The sequence below is a fragment of the Lathamus discolor genome, chromosome 1, assembly GCF_037157495.1.
Source record: "Lathamus discolor isolate bLatDis1 chromosome 1, bLatDis1.hap1, whole genome shotgun sequence".
Lineage (NCBI taxonomy): Eukaryota > Metazoa > Chordata > Aves > Psittaciformes > Psittacidae > Lathamus > Lathamus discolor.
In genome coordinates this window covers 61,373,828-61,398,722 of record NC_088884.1, presented here as the reverse complement: position 1 = coordinate 61,398,722, position 24,895 = coordinate 61,373,828, and the positions used below count along the sequence as shown (strand labels likewise).

At 37.5% G+C, this 24,895-nt stretch overlaps 1 protein-coding gene across 1 annotated transcript; it reads right to left on the bottom strand.

Moving 5' to 3' along the window:
* Positions 1 to 2,622: 2,622 nt before the first annotated feature.
* On the bottom strand, positions 2,623 to 24,621 carry INTS13 (integrator complex subunit 13). The gene is made up of 17 exons (XM_065673808.1): positions 24,300 to 24,621; positions 22,306 to 22,537; positions 20,255 to 20,329; positions 19,274 to 19,476; positions 18,914 to 18,994; positions 17,611 to 17,701; positions 15,760 to 15,888; positions 14,043 to 14,127; positions 11,393 to 11,482; positions 10,352 to 10,441; positions 8,697 to 8,875; positions 7,730 to 7,900; positions 7,173 to 7,327; positions 5,976 to 6,206; positions 4,906 to 5,045; positions 4,128 to 4,263; positions 2,623 to 3,305 (listed from the first exon to the last, which is right to left on the bottom strand). The coding sequence occupies exons 2-17, from the start codon at positions 22,528 to 22,530 to the stop codon at positions 3,266 to 3,268; spliced, it is 2,121 nt and encodes a 706-aa protein (XP_065529880.1). The 5' UTR covers positions 22,531 to 22,537; positions 24,300 to 24,621; the 3' UTR covers positions 2,623 to 3,265.
* Between the last annotated feature and the right edge of the window lie 274 nt (positions 24,622 to 24,895).

Sequence of the window (24,895 nt, the reverse complement as noted above, 5' to 3'; positions counted from 1 at the left end):
ACAGTGACCACTCTCAGACCTGGGTCCACAGTAATCTCGTGGTATAACAGGCTACTGTGTACAAGTGCCAACACATCTTCCAGCTGGTGTGCACAAGATGAAATCCAGGAAGCATTAGAGAAATTAAGAGTACCAGATGGGTATGTTAGCCCACGCTTTGTCCAAGCAATGTTACCAGAATACAAAATTGATGTAATTTTCAATGTTTCATATAGTGAAATCTGCTTTCCCACCACAAAGCCATTTGATGGGTCTTTCAACAGCACTGTGCCTACACTTCAAGGCAAGAATAACATCACAGTTAGGAAGACCCTATTTGCCTTACTAAGCAGTCTTTGTGCCACTGTTGGGTTTCTAATAATATTGGTTTACTGGTTTTGCAAGTATCACAGAAAGATTCCTGGACCACAGTCCATGACATTTCAGAGGAACTCCCAGCTACGCCATGCCAATATGGAACTGGATGTCCTGAAACCTCGCAAAGCACCTGTACATGAGTGCAGGACTTCACCGTCACTACACTCATGGATACCACATTCAGTACCATTTACCTCTCAACAGCAGTATTCTAGGTCAATAAGACTGCCTCACATCTTACCATCTTTCCAGCCACCACAATATCAACTCCCTCCCTGTTATCAAGAAGGTATGACTGCTCAGAATGACCAAGACAATATCCACAGACTTAAGAGATCATTTAAATGACATTAAGAGCAAATCTACAAAAAGATGATTTGTACTAGAATGTACTATCCTTATTACTCAGAAAAAAAGTTGTAGCAGATAGTAATTTTATTTTTCAATTTAAAATAGAACACACTTACCCTATGCCTGATGAAGGGGCATTAGCAAAATCAGAACCCTGAAATATGTACTAAGACAAAATGCCAAGTAAAGTAGATAAAGCAATCTACACGTGAACAAGAGAAACTATACCAAGGTGATGCTGGTGGGAATCTGGTCACAGCCAGTACTAAGTAAAATTAACTCCATCAGGACTCCCTGATTCATAAATACACATCCTACACAAAAGAGGCCGAACTGTCAGGACCGTCACAAAACATATGGTCCATTGAAATTCAAAGGCACTAGAACCCTCAAGTATCATCTTGGGCATGGCAGTCAGTCAGGATAAGCACAAATTCCTCTAGATAATTACCTCAATGCTTTCCAGAAGCCATGCAGCTATAAACCAGCTCTGAAGTTTAATGTAAAAGTCAACAAAGCAGCAGTAATTCAATGTAGTCAACAGTTTAGACATAAGACTGGTAAAATATAAATCTAACTAATTACTACAGGAAACATCAGCTCTTATAGTATCTCATGTTTCAGTAAGAATCTTCAAGTATTTAGAATACAGGTCTGCAGACAACTAACTACCTTGGGCCTGTTTATTTAATCACTTAACAGTCTTACCTGGCAGATATTCCAAAGCGGAAAATGTAGTTAGTAAACATGCAAAGCAAGTAGGGATTTTAACAGCAGGTGCAGAATTTTTCTTTTCCTCTAATAAAGTATTTAATTACTGTGCATATTTAAGGACTGTAGCTGCAAATTAATGGCACATCAAGAGATGCAACACCCGATTCCCCCAGACACAGGATAAACTTTTCAGTTACACTTCTCTAGAACAGCAAAAAATTGCAGAAAGCTGACATTTACATGCTCCGTATGTTCCAGACATTAACAGTCCTTTAGTAAATAAGAGACTGATATGCAATACAACCTTAATAAAAAAAAAACAAACCCAGAAACTTACAATAAACAGTAACTCCATGGTAGTTTTCTCCATCAGAATATTTGAGTTATCAACAGATGTGGTGATACAGGACATCCTATTGTCAATTAAGTAGTGAAAACTAGTCTTCTAAATTCTAGAATTTAGATTCTAGAATTTAGTCTTCTAGTCTTCTAGAATAAAGTCTTCTGACTTTAGAATCTCCAAAAATTACACATTGCTTCTGCAAATGCTACACAAGTTTCAGAACGATAAAAAATATCATGCAAGTACTCTTTAATTATTGTATAAAATGGTTCTAAAATCATTTAGAACATCTGCATCACAGTGGCTAAAAAATCACCTTGAAACTACACAGCTGAAGAAAGGACTCAGCTATCAATCAATGTAGGCAAAGTACACTTGAAAGTTATTTGTGTTCAGATCTAGTCAAACTATTTTAACATTTGAGGTGAAGAAATATGAATATATTCACTTAGTTTTAGAAAAAGCTCGAAGATGTGTCTTAACTGAAACGATAACATCTCAAATCTGTGAGACCTTCAGTTGCTTATACAAGCTGGAGTAAGGCAATGGATGCAGATCAGTAAACAGATATACTCAGAGAACTTAGCTATTCATCTTTTCCTTAGCCCACTCAAGTCGGCCCGTTTGAAAACCAACCCAAAATCTTGTAAGGGATTAGATCATAGACACTGGTGAGAGTTTTCCCATTCAAGAACTCTACTTCATTAAGACAAAATGCTCTACTCAAAGAAACCAAAGGCAGACCATCTACTTCGCCACTTCACAGCCATCAACATTCAGAAGGTATTCCAATGACATTCAAAAAGCTTAGAGCTAAAACCACAGGTGTCTCGGAGGGCATACTTCATCAAAAATAATTTAATGATTAGCAAAAGTTTTATTTTAATTTTGTTTACAAAGACTTAACTCCAGCACAACCACCTGAAAGGCTTTGCTTTCTAATGATCGTTTCTAGTAAATTTTAAAAATGCCTTAAAACAACACTTTTTAATCAGTAAAACCACTCACTCTCCCTCCCACCCCTTAGTTGAAAACCAAGACCAGCATTTTCTCAGCTCAGTGACCAGGTACTCAGTGTGCAGTCTTTTCCATCATTCTGGACTCCTGACAAAGTTCCATATAAATAAAAGTATTCATCAACCAAAATTAACAATATGGGTTTTTTTAACAGTCATCACTGATTTTGAAATATGAAACAATACTTGGGGGAAAGGTCCGTAAACCGACTAACATTTTTGATTATTTAATTTAGTCCATGACAGCACAGGTTTTCTTCAGCCTAAAAACACGACTGGAAAATACTTCAGGACAGCCCCTATTTGCACACTATTCATTTAATGTGATATGCCGTTTTCATATTTTGTAGCAAAAATAAGAATAGAAAAATGTAAAAACCAAACCACAGCTATACAATTGTACTGAAACGGTACCAATATCTACTCCAGCGTTAAATATATTTGCAAGTCAGCCAAGTCTTGTTCAAAGAAACAAAACTGATCATCACTGCCGGCCTGTTTTTCCATTTTCTGTAGCTTCCATTCTGAAACACAAGATAACAATTGGTAAAGCCTGTTATTAGAAACACGATAGATGAAGGAAAAAAACCCTAGACTTCGGTATTTTTAATAATTATTTTTTACTTCACTAACCATCCTGTCTCTCCCTGCCCCCAATATACACAGTCTTATCTCTTCCTAATGCTTCTTTAAGGAATCAGTACATAGAGGAAAGGTTTTTGCAAAGGAACTCTGCAGCAGCAACTGCAAAAAAAAGTTACTCATTATCAACCAAAAAGACAAAAATCCATGTTCATGTCACTACAGAAAAACAATTTTGAAAACCTGAGCTCTAGCAAGTTTTGTTTCAAGGTCTTAATTTTTACTAGCCTTCTTACACAGATCCTTGACTACCACCATCTTATTTACCTAAGAGGAGGCTGGCTTGATTTTTCAGTAGTTTTTAGTAGAGCATGGACCACTATCAACTTCAGTACAGCATAAGATTCAACTATTCTATTATCAACAATATTTTTATACTAGCCATTCTTTTTGAACCTAAAACATGCAACAAGACATCTCAGTTTAGCTACCGTTTAACCCCTGAAGTTTAAAAGTTTTGCTGCAAGGGCAATCGATAAGGCCCAGGGAAGATGATTTATCAGCATTCAGCCGTGCTCAGCAAATACAAAATGAAAAGCAAACAGAACTGTAGTTCCTCAGCACTGAGAGATGAAGAAATGTATACATTTTAAACCTCAGGGGAGTAAGGAGTCTTTTTAGTGCTGTAACTGAAGTATTATTCCTCTATATTGCACGCTGACTACTGCCAAGATATTTGTACTGATGCATTCACTGATACAAACCCATTTTCTTCTTTCAGATGTTGATATAGCTCAGCTTTATTGTTGACAGAGTTCAAACGACCAATGAATTCCTGGTGTTTCCTAGAGTTGGCAGTATTAATCCTGTTACTCCATAAAGACAGCAAGGACATTGGCCCTAAAATTGCAAGTAAAAAGAGTCTAAGTGATTTAATTTCTGATGTCTTAAACATCATTTTAGAGATAGGAAATTACAGACTATGGTAGTATAACATATTAAAACCATTAATATTAAACAACCTTTTGATAGAGGCTAAATAAGAAATATGCAGCGATAATAGCTTAGTAGTTGCTTCATATGAGATTTACTTTGCTTCAAATGTAGAATCTGAACATCAGCTCAGCCATTGCAACGGACAGCAGCTCACACCAAAGAAGCAATGTCAGTGAGAACTGCCCATTCTGACAACTATCCTGCTTAAGCATGTTTTTATTAATCAGCAGGACGCAGTGATTTCTAATACCTGCCCTTAAATGGCATTTCTGAGATAAAGTAGCTAAAAAAGCACTACCAGAAATTCATCCAACCCCCTCCCATCAACCCAAGAACTTATCAGTATATCCACACAGTATCCTGGTACCTCTTTTTCTACGAGTTAACGTATTTATAAATTATTCCTCAACGCTGAGCATTTAATTAAAAGTTATCCTCAGTGACTTGGCTTTAACTCCAGAAAGATTCAATTCATTACTTTACAAAATACAGATTGATACTACAACTTCTATCTTTAAAGAATAAGATGTTGCAGTTCTGGTTTACCTTTCGCCTTTTCAACTGTGGGCATTTCATCCATTGTAATAAGAGGCTTCTTGTTGGGTGGCTCAGGAGAATCAGGTGAATCTTTGATAACTTCAGCTTCTGCTAGTTCTTCTTTTTCACGATCCAAGAGACCTTTTAACCTTTTAAGAGGGAAGGAAAAACAGTGAAGAAAAATATGCTAGTTCAGCACATACGATTCTTGACACCATTCTGTATTCCTCAAAGTTATACGCAACCCATATCAGAAGAAAATTTCTTGTGACTCCTTGGTATGAGTGAAAAGCAATAGGGAAGACTAGCCAAATAATCCTCTGGATAAAGCCTTAAGTAAAGGGAAAGATCTTAAAATATAATTTCACTTAAGTTAGTTAGCAGTATTTATATCATAAAAGCATCCAGAATTTTGAAGGAAAGAGTAGCAATAAATATACAAAAATACTACACAATCTCCTTTATCTTTTCTATGTGAATTCAGACCTATTCTATACCTTTTATCTCAGTCTCCATTTTTATTTCAGATATGAAAGTAAAAGCAATTGTAGTAATGTATTTGATCATACACAAAAAAGGCATGAAACATCATCTGCATGGTGACAACAACGTAAGTGAGCCAAATCAATCTGGGTTATCTGCCTAAACGCTAATCTAACTTTCAGGACAAAAATAACTGCCTGGACCAATTTTTAGTCATGCTTGATATTTTATAGAGCTGTTTAATGTCTAATAGGTGGTGTGGCTATAATAAAAATCAAACAGCAGTGAATCTTCAAGCTGCAAAGCCCTGCTAAGTGGTCAACAACTTGTGCAAGAATCATACTGCTTGTAAAATACATTAATTTGAAAAGCCTGATGAGCAGTCACTGTAATAAGATGCCCATTTCCCAGGTTTGGTAGGGGTGACCGATGCAAAAAACCTTGCGATCCACACTCACTGGTAGTAAGCCAAGGTCAAAAGCACGAGCACATCAAATTGGAGCCAACAACTGTTTCACCACAATTGCTCTCCGCTTTGCAATATGGCCAGACAAAAATGATTATGCTACAGCTTTATTTCACTTTAGAAAATTTACCTTTCTGATTCTTGCCATGGCTTATCTGATTCATAGTCTTTGCCCAACTTCTCTGACTTGTCTTCTTTGTCTTCTCTCTTTCTACCTCGTTTCTTGCGCTCCTCTTCCTCTGGGGGTTTGCTTCTGCAAGCCAGCAAACATTCTAAGACGCGCTGGTGCTTATCAGAGTTGTTTATGTGTGCTCGTACAAGGGTCTCCAACTCATTCCACATAATCCGGTACTGTTCATCTCTAAGTAAGGCCAGAAAAAAACCCAAGCATTACATACAGAATTACCTAGATCATTAAACCACTGAATAAATTAATGTTAAAAATATATACCTCGAGAAACCCCCCAAAAACCCTAAAACCTAAAAGAAACTCCAAACAGATTCTCTGTCTTCTTGTAGTGGAGACTGTCCACCTGGAATTACTCCATTCTTGAAACCTGAAACCACCCTGCTTTAACATTTCGCAGCTCACGTCCAGAGTTAAGTTTAAACTGAAAAAGACTGTGTCCACTGAAATCAAATTCTTAACTTCCACAAGATCTCACTGCCAAAAGATCTCACTTCAGAATTCTCTCAGGTGTTTGCTATCTATGCAGTGTCAGCATACGCATACTCATGTACTGACATCAGTTAGTCTTTAATTCTTTAGACAAAAAGAAATTTAGACAGAATTGTACCATGCTACTGTAAATAACTTCCAGTCATGGGGGCAAATCTGTAGCTGAAGGGTTTTTTTCAGCCAGTTCTTAGAAATACAATGCACACAAGACAATGACTGAGGTATCTATGCTTGTTTTAAAGGAGTTGCCCATATTTTAAACAACAGCTTCAAAAGGATTTGACTATCCTAATGTAACCCAATTTTAAAGCACTGCTCATTTATTAATCTGAAATTACTCCAATTTCTCCATCCTTGCTTGCATCAATCTCTTCTCTTTCTTGATGACTACCTTTGCTTTCATATTTTCAAACACTCACAACTCCTGGCTAATAAAATTACGTATTTTTTCCCCTAACATACAGCAATGTCGGTTACTGTGATAGCCCCTAAATGATGTAGGTGTTTGTTTTGCGGACGTACAGCATTCAGTTTGCTGCATCTTATCTTTGGCCAAACTTCTTGCATTTTAAATTTGGTATGAAAACAGTATCAACAGAATATTTCTGAAAAAAGTCCAACATCAGCAAAAAGAGATATGCATGCAACCTTTTTGGACCCTTTCCTCTGGTACCAACTGTTGAAATCGGCAGCGGATCATTTTTCCTCTCCATGTCTACCAAATTGTATATTGTTTTTTGACAATTCAGAACATCCTCATCAGTCATTGCTTCTTTTACAATCACACTGGCTAACGGCACTACCTGTAAGACAAAATATAAGTCAACACAAGAAAAATCTATGATTTCTTTCTTCCTGTTTCTCTCCTGCGACAAAGGCTATGGAACCATGGAACATTACACTACAAAAACACCTCCCTCTTATCCTCAATTTAGTAGTAACTCTGAGCAGGTATAGGCAGATGCATGCTTTCTTTACCCAGCAGCACTACAGCTGTCAGATTCAATATTCTACCCTATTTAGATGTCACTGCCTATTTAATAGAATCTATTGACATAACATACAGAGTACTTAAGTGAAAATAAAGCTGAAAATAAACTGATTTGTGGCAAGAGATTTATAAAATACAGTTAATATTTCATCAAGTGGCAAGGCGAAGCTTTCTCTAGAAGAGAATAAAAGGTTACAAACCACAGATAACTTACAGCTTGCATGTTGAAGATGGTAGTCTGAGAAATAATCATAGGCCAGTAACGTGTATGTTTCTCTAACTGATCTTTTGCACGTTCCAATGGAATTTCAAGACTTCCATCGATCTTATATCTGGGCTCTAGAAAAGGAGTTAATCGGTTTTCCCTCATAAATTCACCAAAATCCTAATGATAACCAAACAAGATACAATTAGGCATTTCTCTAACAAAGTAACTTTCACGGAATGGGCAAAACAGCATAGTCTTATCACTAACCATGTACCATCCCCACCGCTAAATTTGTCTCTAGCAACCAAAGCCCTGTTTGTAGATTTCAGATGTACATTACTCAGGGTGAACATAAAAACAGCTCTATAAAAATATGGGTTAAAAATTGAGGCAAGGTTTTTGATAAGGAGGCCTTCTGGATCTGCAAGGTATTTAATGTATGGTAAAGAGCTGTATGTTTTCCTGGAAGCCACTTCTGCTTGTTTGGTTACAAAAGATGTGTTGGAAAAAAGAAAAAAAAAAGGAATAAAAAAAAAAAAAAAAGGAATGGCAGCTGATTGCTTGTTCCATATCCAGTGTTCAAAGCTGACAACACCTCTTCTATTTATCGTACAAACCGTTCTGACAATGAGCAGGACATAGTCCCATGTGTATCCAGCCCACAGAAAAAACTCGCCAAGAAAAATGCTACTCCAGAATTAGAACAAACTTTGAATGCTCATAGTGCATAAGGAGGCAAGTACTTCCTTGACATGGAAAGGATTCTATGAGGCAGGCAAAACAATAAGCAGATGTGCTACTTCATACTAAATGTCTATCAGTAGTACAAAGAAAAATAGTTTGACCACGCAATCCACTCCCAGCTCTCCAGAAAATGTACCACCATTCCCTTCACACATCTATTGCGCTAAATCCCTTGTCAACTGAGATAAGCACCAATTTAAGGAAAGAGAACAAAGAAAGAGAATCTTACTGTAATCCGGTAGTCAGTGACTCTCCCACCACACCCTTCGCTAATTGATGGGGGATCTTCTAGAATTGATCGTGAGCTGCTTAATACATGCAGAAAAATTTCTCCACCGTGGCTGCTGAGCATGTGACTGATTACTTTAGAGCCAGATTTCCGTGGTTGTTCTAACAAAACAGAACGACCTGTTGGAAATGAGATCAGTTTCATTAATTTCTGTGCTGCAATTTTAGATTAAAACCTAAATATATACAATACAGGTTTCTACCTATCCAGCAAGACTATGAATCTATTAAAGTTGAATTTTCACCTAGCTGAACAAGAAACAGCTATCTCCTTTGAGTATTTACTCCATGTCTTTACACAGTGTCACGTGTTCTTAAATTTTACACAGAAAGATCAAAAAGCCTCTCCCTTGGACCAATCATTTCTCTCCATAGGACATCACTCATAGGAAAAATACATATTTGTAAAACATTAAAATGGTATTGTGTAAGGGCAGTTTGCTATCTGTAATTAGTACAGATTATGTTGTATACTAAACTTGCTCATCCCTATAGCAGAAACTGTCTCATTAAAAACAACTTCTAAAAAGTAACATAAAAACCTACTTGAGTATAAAGGTATCAATAGATACTATTTGTTAATGCTTAAATGGATACAATTTTCCCAAGAAATAAATCTGCCTTTGTCTTATGCCCAGTAAAAGCATAAAAAGGTGCACTTGCCAAACAAGTTATTATGAGGAAGCAAAAATAGATCAGAAGAGTTTATCCACAATATGCTATTAATTTTGTTCTTAACCATTTTTATTAATCAAAGTGCTTTTTCAGTACAGAATCTTTAGAGAAAAATACATAAAAATAGCATTTAGTAAGACCACTGAATACTTATTTAAACATTCAAATTACCTGACTAAAGAAAACATCCTACTAAAAGGATGTCTGTCATGCAGTTGTGTTTGCAAAGTGTAAGAAATCCATGAAATTAAGAGTAAGAAAAACATGAAATTAACACAGACTACATATTATGTGTTTGGAACAAAGAAGGTAAGCTCTGGCTTACCTTTTTAACAGGATTTAAATGACAACCTCTTACAGCAAGATTGTTCATAGCAACGGGCAGGATTTTGCAGATAAGCAAAAGATAAACAAATCTAACCTACTTTCTGACCAATCCCAGTACACATAATGGGTATGTCTGCTTCAGTTGATCAACATACTTAGTTGGTCGTAACTCAGTTAAGAGCTTTCTGAGGCTGCCCAGCAAATGCCAAAAATCAGGCACAGACCTAAGTTGCTAATATTTTGCAAGTCGGAATAAGCATTGTGATCAAGCACGCTATCAACTACTGAAAGCACTGTTTCCTACTAAACAGCATGAAGTAGAAAGTATTCTACATTTGGATTCAGAAAGAACTACCACATGTCAATACGTACTCCTTCTTTACATCTTCCCCTACCATCTTCAAGTTTCAAACACATTCTGTTTGCCTTTGAGTACATTTAACACCTTTCTTATTTATACAAGATGTTAAAATAAACTTTGGATTTTTACAGTATACAGACATCAACTGCAATACAAACTAAAATGTGCTAAGTGCTCTATTCACAGTATTAACAATTAAAAAATTAAATAATTAGCCAAGGACACAAATTTACCATTAAGAAGAAAGTTTGTAAGACATGAAGAAGGTCTGCTATTTACATCTACTGGTGAAATTCTGTATGCTCCAGTGCAATAGTGCAATTCTGAAAAATAAATAGTAGAAAAGAGTGTAGTATCACATACAGAAAAAACATCCTGCAAATGGAGAGGAGGCTATCCCGCAATCAGCGGAACTAAAGAGGTATAGCTGTCTCAAACTAAAAGTCTGCTCCTTTTACAATGTTCCAGTATCCTCAACACCAAGAACCTAAAATATTTCCTGAGTTCCATTTCCAGCAGGACCTCCAGTTCTTTAACTCCTGAATGTTTTCACTGTAGAGTCAGCCACCTCTTACATCTTATCTATATTTTTGACCTGCTGGCTCAAAGAGTCAACATACTTTGCTGATAGTATAAAGGGTACATGAGCTGAATGGCCATGGGGTTCCAATGTTATCCCAAATCTTGTGTCTTTCTCTCCTTTACTTAGATTTGGAAAAAGAGCTCTCCCTTACTTCAATCTGAAAGTTAATCTAGAGGGACTAGTCTACTGACAGCATCATTGCATACACTTAATTTCCTTATAAAACTTTTTACTTAGCACTCAAGATTAAACATAGTATTTTGATTATATCTCTCCTTCCTCCCCCCAGAATTAAAACAAAAAAAGATTCAATGTCTCAAAGATGCTATGCTAAAACCCTATCACTGTGGAACTGACAAGTTACACTTGGCCCCGTGGGAAAGGCAAACAATTACTCAACCTTGTAGTCAAGGACCAACTTCATGATACTTAAGAGGAGATTGAAAAAAAGCCACAAAGCAAAACCCCTCCCACCTCTTACCCAAACCACTAATTAGCCAAGATCAGGAGAGCATTCTATGACCATTAGTAAATCAGGGTGCAGTCAGCAGCAAGGTTTATAGAGCAAAAGGTAAAACCAGCAGTAACAAGAAGCGAATTACGTCCTTGTTCAGATTCTTCTCAATGTACAGAGAGAACAGTGTTCAACACAAGTTAGAATAGCAGTTTTGTAAGATGCCATGTTACCTACCCACACTATTCGTCCGAGGAGTACACCATTTTAATGTTACAGTTTCTTTAAATGTGCCTTCTCTGCTATTGCCACCTACATGATTATCACCTGCAACATAAAGTCAGAAAAAGTGTGTGATCAACCGTATTTTTTATATTGCAATAAAAAACTCTAAACTTTATGGTACAAAATATTTGTAACATGAGCATATACAAAATGTAATCTAATTTTTAAGTTCAGATACCCAACTTGAGCAAAAAAATTATCTGCAGCGGCAGTTAAAAAATAACCTCTGAAATCAGCAGCCATTGCACATATTTTAAAAACCAACTCGGCAAATAAAATACTGAAGCTCCAGAGCGTGTTCCACAGGTTTGATTCAGCATTCAGAAAATTATAGATATGTTTTATCTGTAACAGTTTTTTTCTTCTGAAATGCCTAGGACTTTAAGACACTATCCTCTTTATTTTTCCACACAGAAATCAGAACCTTTAACAAATGTTAGAGCTTATAATTTCTTTATTACAAATTATATCCCCATGTCAAAACTGAAACTGATCTAAAGGCACATTTGACAAGATGGGTTTTGGGGGGGAAGAAGTATTTAGTCTCATAATTCACTATCTTTGCTATGTCAGATTCAATCTGAACATCTCTCAGCATGCTCTACCGGCAACAGATGTTTTATCATTAAAATACTTTCATATAATGTCTCATTGATAGTGTGGTCTGGCAAAAACCACACAAAGGCCTTAAATCAGACATCAATACTCCCTAATACATTAAACTACATTTCTACTAGTGAGTTCTTCATGATCTTTGACACACAATTTCTCAGGAAAGCATTAACAGTTTTGCATAAAATTTCATAATTACTGTAGCACAGTCACTTAATATGCTCAAAACCACAATTGGGAGGAATGAGACACATGTCAACATGCAATATTACATGTTATTTGCTATAGTTTAATCTTTCACGTAAGAAGTATTCTTTTATTTCATAAAGCCATTTAATCACAAAATATATGTCTTATTTGATTATTAATCATGCAGATAACTTGCAAAAGTTGATTTTTTTTTTTCCAGTTACATTAAAATAACTGGAATCATTTTAGAAAACCTCTCGCCATCTAAAGGACAAACTTATTTAATATAAAAATCCTCCAGCAACATTCCACAGAAATAAGATCAATGTAAATGAATTCTTATTTTTCTTGCACCAGAGCTACTATAGCTGAAAGATTTATTTTAAAACAAATTAAAAGAAACCCAAATTTACAGAATCTATGAACAAAAAAAAAAAAAAAAGAAAAAAAAAGGAGGAATTGCTGTCAAAATTTGGTTTTGGCTTTTACTAGCAAACTGATTCTTTAAACAAAACTATTTCTGAGCCCTTATAATAAAGCATTATGCTTTCAACACGGTAACACAAGTTCAGGTGAGTCTGATTCATTACTGTAGCATCCTGTTTTTTTCCCCTCAACCCTTAATCATACACTCCACTAAAATATGGTGCACAGTATTTCTGATGATAATGAGTTACCTCCTTTTCCTCAAAGTAATGGTAATCCCCTTAAAAGAAAACAAAGCACAAACTCCCTAAAATGGCTACTTACGGAACACATGATTTCAAACTTCAGAAAATAAACATCCACTCTTAGTTAAATAACTGATAGAACTCATTCCTTAAATTCTTCACAACTTAAATTAAACCACAATCAACTTTCTAATATGCTTTAAAAGTAGTTTCGGATAATGAAAGAACTATCTACAGCCTACACGTATTCTACCTGCATAGTAAACCAGACTGAGCTTTTAACAGCACTGAATCATATAACAGAAGTTACAATCATTGCAGTAAGTTAACAGAGTATATACAAGCCTTTAAAAGCTTCAAATGAGACCTCAGCACTGAAAAGGCATACGGTCAAAGTCTTCCATAACACAATGGCATAGGCTGAGGTTTTTTTCACCACCACTTCACATTTAATTCTAGTACTACAGAATTTTTAGCCTGGTTTATTAACACAATTTTACAACAAGCACTGTTTTGAATCAAAATAGTTGTGCATGAGGCTTACTGCTGTGTTTTTCTAACCTCAATTGAGTCATTAAAAATTCACCTCAGAGAAATACTAGGTAATAATTCTAGATTTACAGAAACTATAATAGGTATTTCAAATACAATAAGAAAGCTCAAAAGCCAAATAACCTTTATCTTTTCCAAAGCCATTACTGTTATGAACAGGCCTATGAGATGTAAGTGATGTCAACTATTGTTACCTGACAGATTAAAAGTTAAATTGTGCAAGGAATAATTTCCACAAATACCCATAAGAGGTACTTTGTTTTGCAAAATCACAGCACATCCGGTCTCTCATCTTTTTATACCTCAAAAAGTTGAAATGCCCTTCACACATATAAGCTGAATATATGTGAAAACTTGTCTGATGAATTTGACCTTTTTTTTTTTCATTAGTATAGCTTTATTACTATATTAACATAAGTAATGAGTAAAACTCCAATGCCAGCATTACAAGTTCTTGAGTTGTACGGAGTAACTGAAAATACACTAATCATGCCTTGAATTTACATCAATTTGAAGCTCACAATCTTTGTGAAAGCAGGCTGATCAAAAGCCACTTTTAGAAGACTATTTATACTTACCACTCTTTAAAAAGTCAACATGTGCTTCTTTGTGATGAAGAAGCTCCACATCATAGTTGGCTGATGTGTTAGCATGTTGTTCTTCCTTTAAAAAAAGAAAGGTAGAAAAAATATAACTATTTTAGCTATAGGTCTCTGTTTTCATAAATGAATGATTCTACATTTACCTTTCATTTCAGAAGAAAACAAAAAGCCTCCAAAGTGCCTCAGACAACAACAGGATTACAATGCTGAGGAAACTGTCTGCTCTCTGACCTGTTTAAAGATGCAGCCATCTGCATTTCCTCTTTTTTCCTTTTTGAAACCCTGGTTTCTTTATAGAAATGCCTTGACAAGGTTCATAGTGTAAAGTATAGGTAAAAACAGGCTGAACTACCTTTACTGAAATCAGTGAAGTTAAGGAAGCCTACAATATATTGAATACCACTAGCAGTTACAACTTTCTGAGCAGCCAAAATGGTCACTGCAGAATAGATTGGCACTTACTTTTCATACCTAAAAACCAAGAATCCAAACCAAAAAAACCACACTTCCAGCTACCATTTCCTTGCACTTCAGATATCTACAACAGGTATAACTGCAGCTGAAAAATGGATGTTTGTAAAGAGGACACTGCATCTTTAAACAGCTGCAGAGGACTAGCAAAAACAGAACAGTAAGTTTGGTAATTTATGCCAAGTTAAAAAAATAAATAAAGGAAAAAATCACAGAGAACCCAACATAGTCTATTACTATAAGGACAAAGGCAGAAGGGAGAGGCAGTAGCACACAGGTCAGAAAATTACAGACAAGGTATTTGCAAACTTAAGTCATATTTAAGCCATGACCCATGTCAAAATTTCATTAAAAGCTGTGAAAGTATTTTTTTAATTTAATGTTTTAACTTATAAAATGCAGACAGTATTTCTAGTTTTCAAAGATACAAGTAATGATTGACAGTATTTGAACTTGAAGAATTTTATTAAATCAGAGAAGTTGATCACCCCTGCCCTTTTTGTCTGAATACGCACACTTCTGTTTCAATTGTCCCTTGCTGCCCAATCAGAAAATTACTATAAATTTAAAAATAAGTGAAATTCATAGTTGCAGTGATTTCCCTCCCAGTAGCGATAAAAAAAAAATTCAAAATAGGGACATAAGCAACTCTGAACAGAAGATGTTTGATTTCTTTCTTAAGTAGATGTATCCGCTATGCCCTGTTTCTGGTTTATGGATCTTCAAGCTGGAAAACCTACTGGAAAACCTTTAGTCAAAAGTCAGCTATTAGTTACAAACACCTTTATGTTGGGTGGGCATGATAATGAAACAGAGGAAAAAGACTCACTATGCCACTATAATGCACAAGGGTCAAGAATATCTAAACACAACTAGAAGAAGACAAAAGAATCACAGACAAAGTAATCTGGGGTAAATAAGACTGTATTTACATAAAGTAATACAAGCAGAACTGAAATAACACTTGTATTGCTACATCAAAAATTGAGATTTGGCAATACAACATATTGTTCTGTGATCCTTCTTTAGCTTTTTTTCCCCTTTATTTTTACTAACCTGGTCACAGACATTGAATGTGGGCTAATAAAAAAAAAAAAAAACAGAAAATATGATATGGAGAGAAAAACAATGTAAAAATTCAATTAAAATAAACATTAAGAGTTTTCAAACAAATTTAGAAGTGATGTAGCCAGTTAACACAAAGCTATAGACACAGTATTACCTTCATGGGAATGTTAGTTATTGTGGTTGACGCCAAATCAAAGTGCTGTTGTACTAAAACATTCAGTTTTGTAGCCAGATGACGACCAGCACGGACACTGTGCACTTCACTGGTTAAAACAGGTGAAAGCTATAATAAATAGACAGAGAGTAGATACTATTAATGAATTAAGCTCTATTACCACATAATAGCATTATTCATTTAAAACTCCAAAATAAGCATCATTTATACTACTAAATTTGACTAGGGGCAAAAATTACTACTCAAAAAACCCCACTCCATGGGAAACTAAGAAGGAAGAAGCAAAAATTAATTCTCATTCAGAATTTTGCTGGTTGTGTCAATTGTTCCAGTTGCTACCGATCGTCAAAAAAAAAAAAAAAGAAAAAAATTATTAGAAGTGTGCTAAAAACCTGCGTTGCTAATCGTTAATAGAAAGAATCAGCATCGCAACATGGAGAAGAAACCCTCTTAATAGCACCTCTGGGCCTAGTTTTCCTGCTGTTTTACCTGCTGAGTAACAGGAACAAACTAATTTTTATATGCCTACCTATAACTGCATCATATATATATATATATATGTATATATATACACACACACACACACACACGCACGCACACAGCACACACACACATGGGAAAATAATGAAAGCATAAGATAAATTTGATTTTTCCCTAACTAATAAGGACAAACCAACACAGTGATAAAGATGACTTTCTTACATAGGAAACTAGTAGTCCATTTATTCTCTTCCGATTACACAGGTGGGTTTTTTTTTTTAGCACAACTGAAGAGTTTTTTAGAAAAGAATCTCAGGAAGGTAGCAATTACAAGTAATATGCAGGACTTGATGCCTTTCATGTTAAGCTTAAGACTTTTCCGTGTCTTCTCTTTCTTACAAGCAGCGTGTTAAAATACTGAGCAAAGCAGACTGATGAAGAGCAGAAGGTACTACAAAATACTTCGGATGGTTTCAAACCACCACTAAGTGTACAAGTCCACAGATTATATACACATGCTTTGGTTACTGAACAACTGAGATGTTAATATATAGAATGATTTCTTATATGCACCCTTTCATCTTTTCATAAAATAATCTTTAAAAGTACCTGTAAGGTTCTGCAAGTATTTGATGAACTTCAAGCACATTCTACATTCCTACAATGTTGCCCTTTCACTTGGAAGCAGATACACTTTCCAATGCTTTTCATTAAAAGGGCATTCTGCTTGGTAACACTGGAACAACAGGATTTATACTAAAAAGCTAATTTTGGTTGCATGAGAAAACCATTCAATCAAAAGACTAAAAACACTAACATGTTAGTCTTGATAACATGGAACAACGCAGTGCTGAACAGTATCTACATCATTCACCGACAGATTTGGGAAAACAGGGCCTGTGCTAGCTAGAAGCTTATGCTTGAATAGCAGGAAAGTTACTCAACTAACCTATTCAACACATCAAGTAGTTGACGGTTTCCCACTGTGTTTCTAAATGCACGCTCCATTCTCAAAAAAACCAAACCCCAAGACTATAATTCTGTAGCATTAAGAGGCTTACTTCACAAAACCAAAATTGAATCATGAATGATTAATGCAAAAAAGTAATGAAATTTAAAAAAGGGGTATCATGTATGCACCAAAACTACAAACCAAGAAAAAGCATATACATGAGATGACAATATGCATGCTGTCAACTTCCCTGAGACTTATCGCCTGTACTTTTTCCCACACATTACCAGAGACCAGAGCACAAAATGTTACTGCTGAATACTTAACATGCACTGTCTACTTCAAGTCTGAAATGATTCCTAATCCTTGGATACATTTCCTCGTTTTAAACTCCTTACCTCTTTCTTAGGACGATCTGAAACAAGGCTGTCTTCACCAACTGGGTACGTGTGGATTAAGACCAATTCGCACTTCTGAATCTGCATTAGACTTAAAAATAAAAACATTCTATTTAGTCTGCCACACTGTAGACTATCTCCTAGAAAATCAGTTCTTCCAAGATTTATCTGATTTCAGAAACACAGAATCATACAGATGTATCATACTGTTTCTGAAAGCATTTTGTAGAAACTAGGTTAACATTAACGATTTGCAAAAGCACATACTTTAAAATAATTCCATCAGAATAAAAAAAAAATGTATAACATTTCTAGCTGTTCAGATGCTCTAGCACTGTGTTTCTTTTGAGACATATCAGTAGAACAGATCCTTGACTGGTATAACCTGTTCAGCTTCATTCAACTGAAAATTGACACTACAGAGGATTTGTGTCTCCAAGTTCATGCACAGGTATTAGTAAGTGGATTCCAGTGAACATGAAAACAACTCCCCAAGTAGCATGCTTACTTTCCTAGGTGGCTGGAAATTTGGAGAGACCAAAACATTGTTCCACATCCCTACCTACAGGAATGAGATCATTTTTCTGTCTTTACAGTGGACTTGGAACCCGATTCTCTGGGGCAGTATCCTTCATACATGCTAAAACTGCAACTGCAGCAAGTAAATATAGGAAACTCCTGCTTCTGCTATTTAAGTGCCTAAGGAGCAACCAAGAATAAGATCTCAACCTATTATACACTTTACAAGGCAATACAGAGTCCCTGGGCCAAACAGTTTACCGTTTAATTAGACAAAACACATGGTGGAAAAATGACTTCTCCCCGGAGACGCAACCTGTATTTCACAAGATTTCTTTATCTCAAGGGAAGTGCAGGCAACACAACAATTTAGAAATTAAAAGCTAATTTCAAAGAAGTTCACTATTTTAGTTGAAGATGAATGTAAAACTAATGAAGTGCTGACAAGAAAACATGCATCAGATGCACTACTGATTACAAATACACAATATATAACAAGGCACAATTACGCGTTTCATTTTGGAGCAAGATGTAGAATGTAACAACCTAAAATACTGTACTGTCCCTGTAGGGATAAATGACGATACTGCAAAGCTAATGATTACACTCCAGCTCTAAGTCAACAATATCATGATCTAGCAACTTCTGTTTCACAAAGGTATTCATTCAAACAGTTCATCAGAATAAATTTTAAGTAACACAAACACATCCGTATTTCACAGAGGAGGTAACAGGCACACACACAGAGAATATGATAAGCTACATTTGTAAAATGTATACTCACTGATCTGAATTAGCTGCAAGCTTGTTATGCTCATGAATGGTTTCCTGAACACAGTCCTCAAGCATCCGAACATGACTGTCACTAGAAAGACATTTTATATTTATTTTTAATGCAGGATAACCAATCCTCCCATTCAAAGCAACATGCCACTAAACGCCCTCCTATTTCAAGTGGAAAATCTTTGATTTGTTACAGATTACCCTAGATGAAATGTTTAATAAGGCAAGAAAGAATCTAACAAAGACCACAGAAAAGCTAGCTATGTAGACAGAGCATGAACTCATGACAATCAACAAAAGGCTTCTAAAAATTTATGAAAGAACTTCACTGCTAACAGTAGAAGCACATGATCATACATACCTTTTTGCATTAGTAATACAGATTATTCTCCCTCTGTTTCCCACACGTTCTGCATTTTCCATGAGCATGGTTCGAGCCTCATGCTGGTATTCTGTTATCTTGCAGAGCGCTTCAACTGCTGCAACCAGACCGTGAAGTATGCTGCAGCATTCTGGATCTGCCCGAGGATTAGGTGGCCCAACAGCTGCTAATGCTGCCATCAACTAATTAAAAAGAAAAAAAAAAATTGTTATTAAAAGTTACTTTCCAGCCCTTTGTTAAAGTAATCGGCTAAGAGAAAGTCATCATTATAACCGATTTTACATGCAAATTAACAATGACAGAAAAGCAGACAGAGCTACTAAAGACCATTATATGCTGCCAACCTTATAGGAAATGTTTGGCCCTAAATTATCCTTTACAATTCATTTATTAAGTGTTACAAAGCCACGAGAATATTATCATTTATTACTGAAAAATACCTGGCTATAATAACAAGTCATATTCAACACCTGAAATCAATTCTAATATTATCAGTTGCCACCTGCTTTTATTCTCTGAGATTCTGGAAATTCAGTTCCTCCCCAAAGTAAATGTAAATTTTTCAGAGGATGAGCCCATTCAGTATTAAACAAAATGAGAGCAAAGAGAATATTCACTCCTTTTACAGTTTATTTGCCTATAGTGCAAATGTAAAGAAAACCAAATTTAAAATTCAAGAAGTATCATCAAATTACAGAAGAAATAACTACGTAAATTCCTCATAACATTTAATATATAACTCTATACTCAAAGCTACTGGATTCTTTTTAACTTATGTAAAGCTGCCTATAGAATAGTCCATCCTCACAGGTGGCTACTTAAAATACTATTACACAGTTTCAGACTAGGTCTGCTGTTTTAATCAACCAAAGTTATTTCATACTTAACACAGTAAGAAGCTGCTGTTTATTCCACAATTAATCTGGACTTAAAACCCAGAAGGACAGTTACAAAGCATACCTCCTGCAAGTTCTGATCTTCTTGAGTCCAAGAATTCAAGACATGAGCCCCAGAATCACTTACAATGAAATTCACCTAAAAGGATCAAAAAAGCACATGTAAGATATTACTATATCAAATCATACAGACAACAGCCATTATGGCTACTTCCCCAAATTCAAATAAATGAAATTACACCCTCATTCTTCTGATATTTTGGAGATATGTGCAATGACCAGGCAAACTAAAAATAAGACAACAAAACTACAAAAAGCATCCTCTCCTACTACATTCAGTTACGCTTTTGTAACATTACAGTTAGCAACTTCTTACTCTGTTTATATTTTTAAGCTAAGATATCAGTATCTACACCAAATTAGCATTGCAGGGTATTAGGAAGAATTTTAATAATTAGGCAATATTTTCAGGAGAATAGCTACAAAATACATACTTATACTGCAATATTGCAAGTCATTCTCCAAAGACTGTCACAGTAGATCACAGGGGTAAATACCTAGCAAAATTTACTAATATCACATAGCAACATAAGTTCTAATGATGACAAAAAAGTCAAGAGGAAGCACACCTGCCACCTCAACTTGAATTTCCCATACCACAGAATCATCGAAGAGGGAGGGTTGGAAAGGACCTTAAGATTATCTAGTTCCAATCCCCCCGCCATGGGCAGGGACACCTCACACTAAATCATGTCACCCAAGGCTCTGTCCAACCTGGCCTTGAACACCGCCAGAGATGGAGCATTCATAACTTCCCTGGGCAACACATTCTAATGCCTCACCACCCTCACAGTAAAGAACTTCTTCCTTATATCCAATCTAAACTTCCCCTGTTTAAGTTTTAACCCATTACCCCTTGTCCTATCACTACAGTCCCTAATGAATAGTCCATCCCCAGCATCCTTATATGCCCCCTTCAGATACTGGAAGGCTGCTACGAGGTCTCCACGCAGCCTTCTCTTCTCCAGGATGAACAGCCCCAACTTTCTCAGCCTGTCTTCATAAGGGAGGTGTTCCAGTCCCCTGATCATCCTCGTGGCCCTCCTCTGGACTCGTTCCAACAGTTCCATGTCCTTTTTATGTTGAGGACACCAGAACTGCACACAATGCTCCAAATGAGGTCCCAAAAGAGCAGAGTAGAGGCTTCAGTTCAGCCAACTGATTCAAATCCATTAAGCATACACTTGATATAATCCCACGATGGGACTTTACTGTATATTACATGCTCCAGAGTTTAAATTCAACATTCATTGTCTTGAGAATCAGGACATGTAATCCATCAAGGCAGTGCAGATGACATGCATCAAACCACTGAACTACTGTATGTACTTGTTAGTGCCCAGCCCCTGGCTCAACTGCTCCGTGACATAACCAGTATTCCACCATCCCTATTTTCTGCCAATATCAATGTCACAAGGATGTTTAACTTTCTTTTTTTTCTTTTTTTTAAGGGTAACTAACCTTTAGGACATGGCACAACGGTTTATTCAGTGAGAATAGATCTAAAAAACAAGGATCAATACCTTAATTTATGATACAGTGTTACAGAACCCACCAGGGATTTATTTTTCTAAACAAGGAGCTGTGTGCCAGGAAGCTCTCCCACTTTGTCAAACTGGTAACTGAAAGGCAACCCTACCCATCCCTAAACCAGAATTACTTCAAAGTTGAGACCAAAAACCTTATGCATTGCTACCAAGCATGTTTAGAAACCAAATTCAATTTGAAACAATACCTCACTCAAGCTTTCGTAAACTTATAGCTCTGTGGAACACAATAATATCTGCAAGTTACCTTAAAGCACCTCTCCATGTTTTGCACCGAGTTACAAAGTGACAAGACAATGAAAGGATCCAAAAACAATAATGTACTGGGATTCATATAGTACTCAAACCCATTTAAATAGCTATGAAGTGTATCAACAGCAGAAATAATTTTTTATATAATAAATTATTTGATCTTTTAATCTAACCACCAGCTAACAAAAGACTACAATAAAATGAGGAAATACCCCTTATGCTATGAAGTATCATTTGCAGTGGGGCTAGAACTTACCAGTTTCTTGAAAGGGAAAATATCATACATTATTCTACAGTACTCCATGGATGACTCCACTGAACAGGTCCATAGTGATTTTGATATGGGTGCTATAGGTATAATTCCTTGGGTCCGATTCTTTACTAACATATCGAATTCCACATGTTGCCTGCAGGACTCTGCCATATACGGGCAGTGATCCACAACGAAAACAGTTTTATGAGACTCAGAGAAGATTTTCATTTTCTTCCTACAAGAAGCAGATATAAAAATCTGAACAAAATTGTGCAACACAAGAAAAAAAAAAAACACAAGATTACTGTGCAACTTAGTAAGTGTAAAAATTATCTTACTAGACTATGCAAGTTTCAAAGGTGACCTCTTGCAGTAGTTAGATTATGCATTGCATACATTAGCTCCTACAAAACTGCTAAGCTTTAAAAAAAAAATACAACCAACAAAATTCCCAGTTTAAGAATCTATTTACATATCCTTTAGAACTTTTGCTAGCATATGTATTTAGAATACTAGATTTCTATTTCCTAACCTTAGGAGGAAAAAAACCAGAGAAAAGTACAGTGTTGAAAAGGTAACACCAATGCAACTATTATCCTCCCCACTTTTCTAATTAAAGGATACTTTTGGGGGGATAAAAGTACACAAACTGCTTCCTAATGGGCTAAAACTTAAACAGGGGAAGTTTAGATTGGATATAAGGAGGAAATTCTTTCCTGTTAGGGTGGTGAGACACTGGAATCGGTTGCCCAGGGAGGTTGTGAGTGCTCCATCCCTGGCAGCGTTCAAGGCCAGGTTGGATGAAGCCTTGTGTGGGATGGTTTAGTGTGAGGTGTCCCTGTCCATGGCAGGGGGGTTGGAACTAGATGATCTTGAGGTCCTTTCCAACCCTAACTATTCTGTGATTCTATGATTCTATTTAAAGCTTATTTCCTAAAATAAGCAACATGGAAAAAAATTAATTTATAATTAGGCTATACAAACTTTGAAGCTGCATAATCAGACCTCTAAGTAGGTTTTTCAGCCTTCACTTTGCTAGATACATCTTTCTGTTTTTAAATCAACATTTGCATCTGTACTTTGATCTCTCACTGACAGGTACACCAAGTCTGAAATTATAATGCAGGTGTTTCTTATCAAACAAGACTCATAGGAGCACCCTGGTACTCGTCCCAACTATGAAGCCTGGGAGCTCTGCAATGAAGTGTGGTACACCTTCCTGTTTGACAACAGAATGAGTTTTGCTCTCCTATAGCATCGCTGAAATACTTTTGAAGCAACTATAACATCAGATCTTGTGTTAGGGTGGACATCATAACCTGAAGACCCAAACTACATATGAAAATTAATCTTAGACTAGTGTTATTTAGACCACTATTCTCAGCTCAAACACTCGTCAAATTTACTCAACTTCCAGATGCTTCCGTAACATTTCTAATATAAAAATCTATTTTGTTCACACAAATGCTCATTAATTACATAATATACAAGACCAAAGATATACGAGCTCATTTAACAAGGTAAAATATTAAACCAACAAAGACTGTAAATGCTCCAACCCTGGCAGTGTTCATGGCCAGGCTGGACAGGGCCTTGAGCGACATGTCCCTGCTCAAGGCAAGGGGGCTGGAACTAGATGATCAAGGTCCTTTTCAACCCAAACCATTCTGTGATTCTACGACTCATAGAAATCAACTGCGTTCAGGACCTTGGGGGGGGGGGGTGTCTCGTGGAGTGGGGGGGTCGTGGTGGGGGGATGATGGTACGATTTCCCTCAGCAACAGGTGCAGCTGCACAGTTCACCTCTTTCGACCGCAGACAAGCCCAGTGGTCCCGGCCCAAGAGTTGCCTCTTATGTTTAGCCTGGCAGAGCGCCTAGGGGGAAGGGGAAGCTCCCCGGGCCAAGCAGGCAGGAGGGGCCGGCGGGGTGCGGAGGCGGCGAGGTCGGTGCCTGCCCGCCCGCAGGCTCGGGGCAGGGGAAGGGAAGCGTTTCTTACCTGGGCCGGCTCCTCCTCTGATGCAGAAGTCCCGGCCCCGCTCCGCGGCGCGCCCGGGCCCGCCCGCGGGCTCGCTCCGAGGAGGCGGAGGAATGAGGCCCACGGGACGCCCTAGACAGGGTCGGGCGCGGACGCCTCCGCCCAGGCGACCTCCATGCCCCTCCACCCGCTTCCTCCTCCTCCGCCGCCGGCTCCGCGGGGAGCGCGGGGCCCAGCTCCTGCCTCCGCGACCGGCGCCCGCGGGGGTGGGAGAAGCGGCCGAAGCCCCCCCCGCTCCGCCCACCCCTGAGGCCGCGGGACCCCCGCGCGGCCACTTACGCCGCTGGCACCACGGCTCCCCCAGCGCTGGCGGGGGGAGCGCCTCTCCCCTTCCTCCCTCCCTCCTCCCTTTCCCCCGTCCCCGCTGCGCTCCGCTGCCGCGCCAGCCACTCGGACCCCGGCGGCGGCGGCAGGCCGGGCTCACTCGGCCCCCATAACGACCGCGGCCCCTGCGCCCGGCCGCGCGCCACTTCCCTCACGGCGCGGAGGAGGCGGAGTCAAAGGGCGGCAGTCTCGCGAGGCGTCGAGAGCCCGCCCGCCGCCTCACAGCGGCCCGG

Excerpts from the sequence above, each read along its gene's own strand:
- INTS13 (XM_065673808.1), bottom strand. The coding sequence starts at position 22,530 with ATGAAAATCTTCTCTGAGTCTCATAAAACTGTTTTCGTTGTGGATCAC. Across the intron at positions 7,328-7,729 it reads CCATCTTCAACATGCAAGCT|GTAGTGCCGTTAGCCAGTGT; the intron begins GTAAGTTATCTG and ends TTTGTCTTACAG. Across the intron at positions 6,207-7,172 it reads AGAGGAAAGGGTCCAAAAAG|AGATGAACAGTACCGGATTA; the intron begins GTTGCATGCATA and ends GGCCTTACTTAG.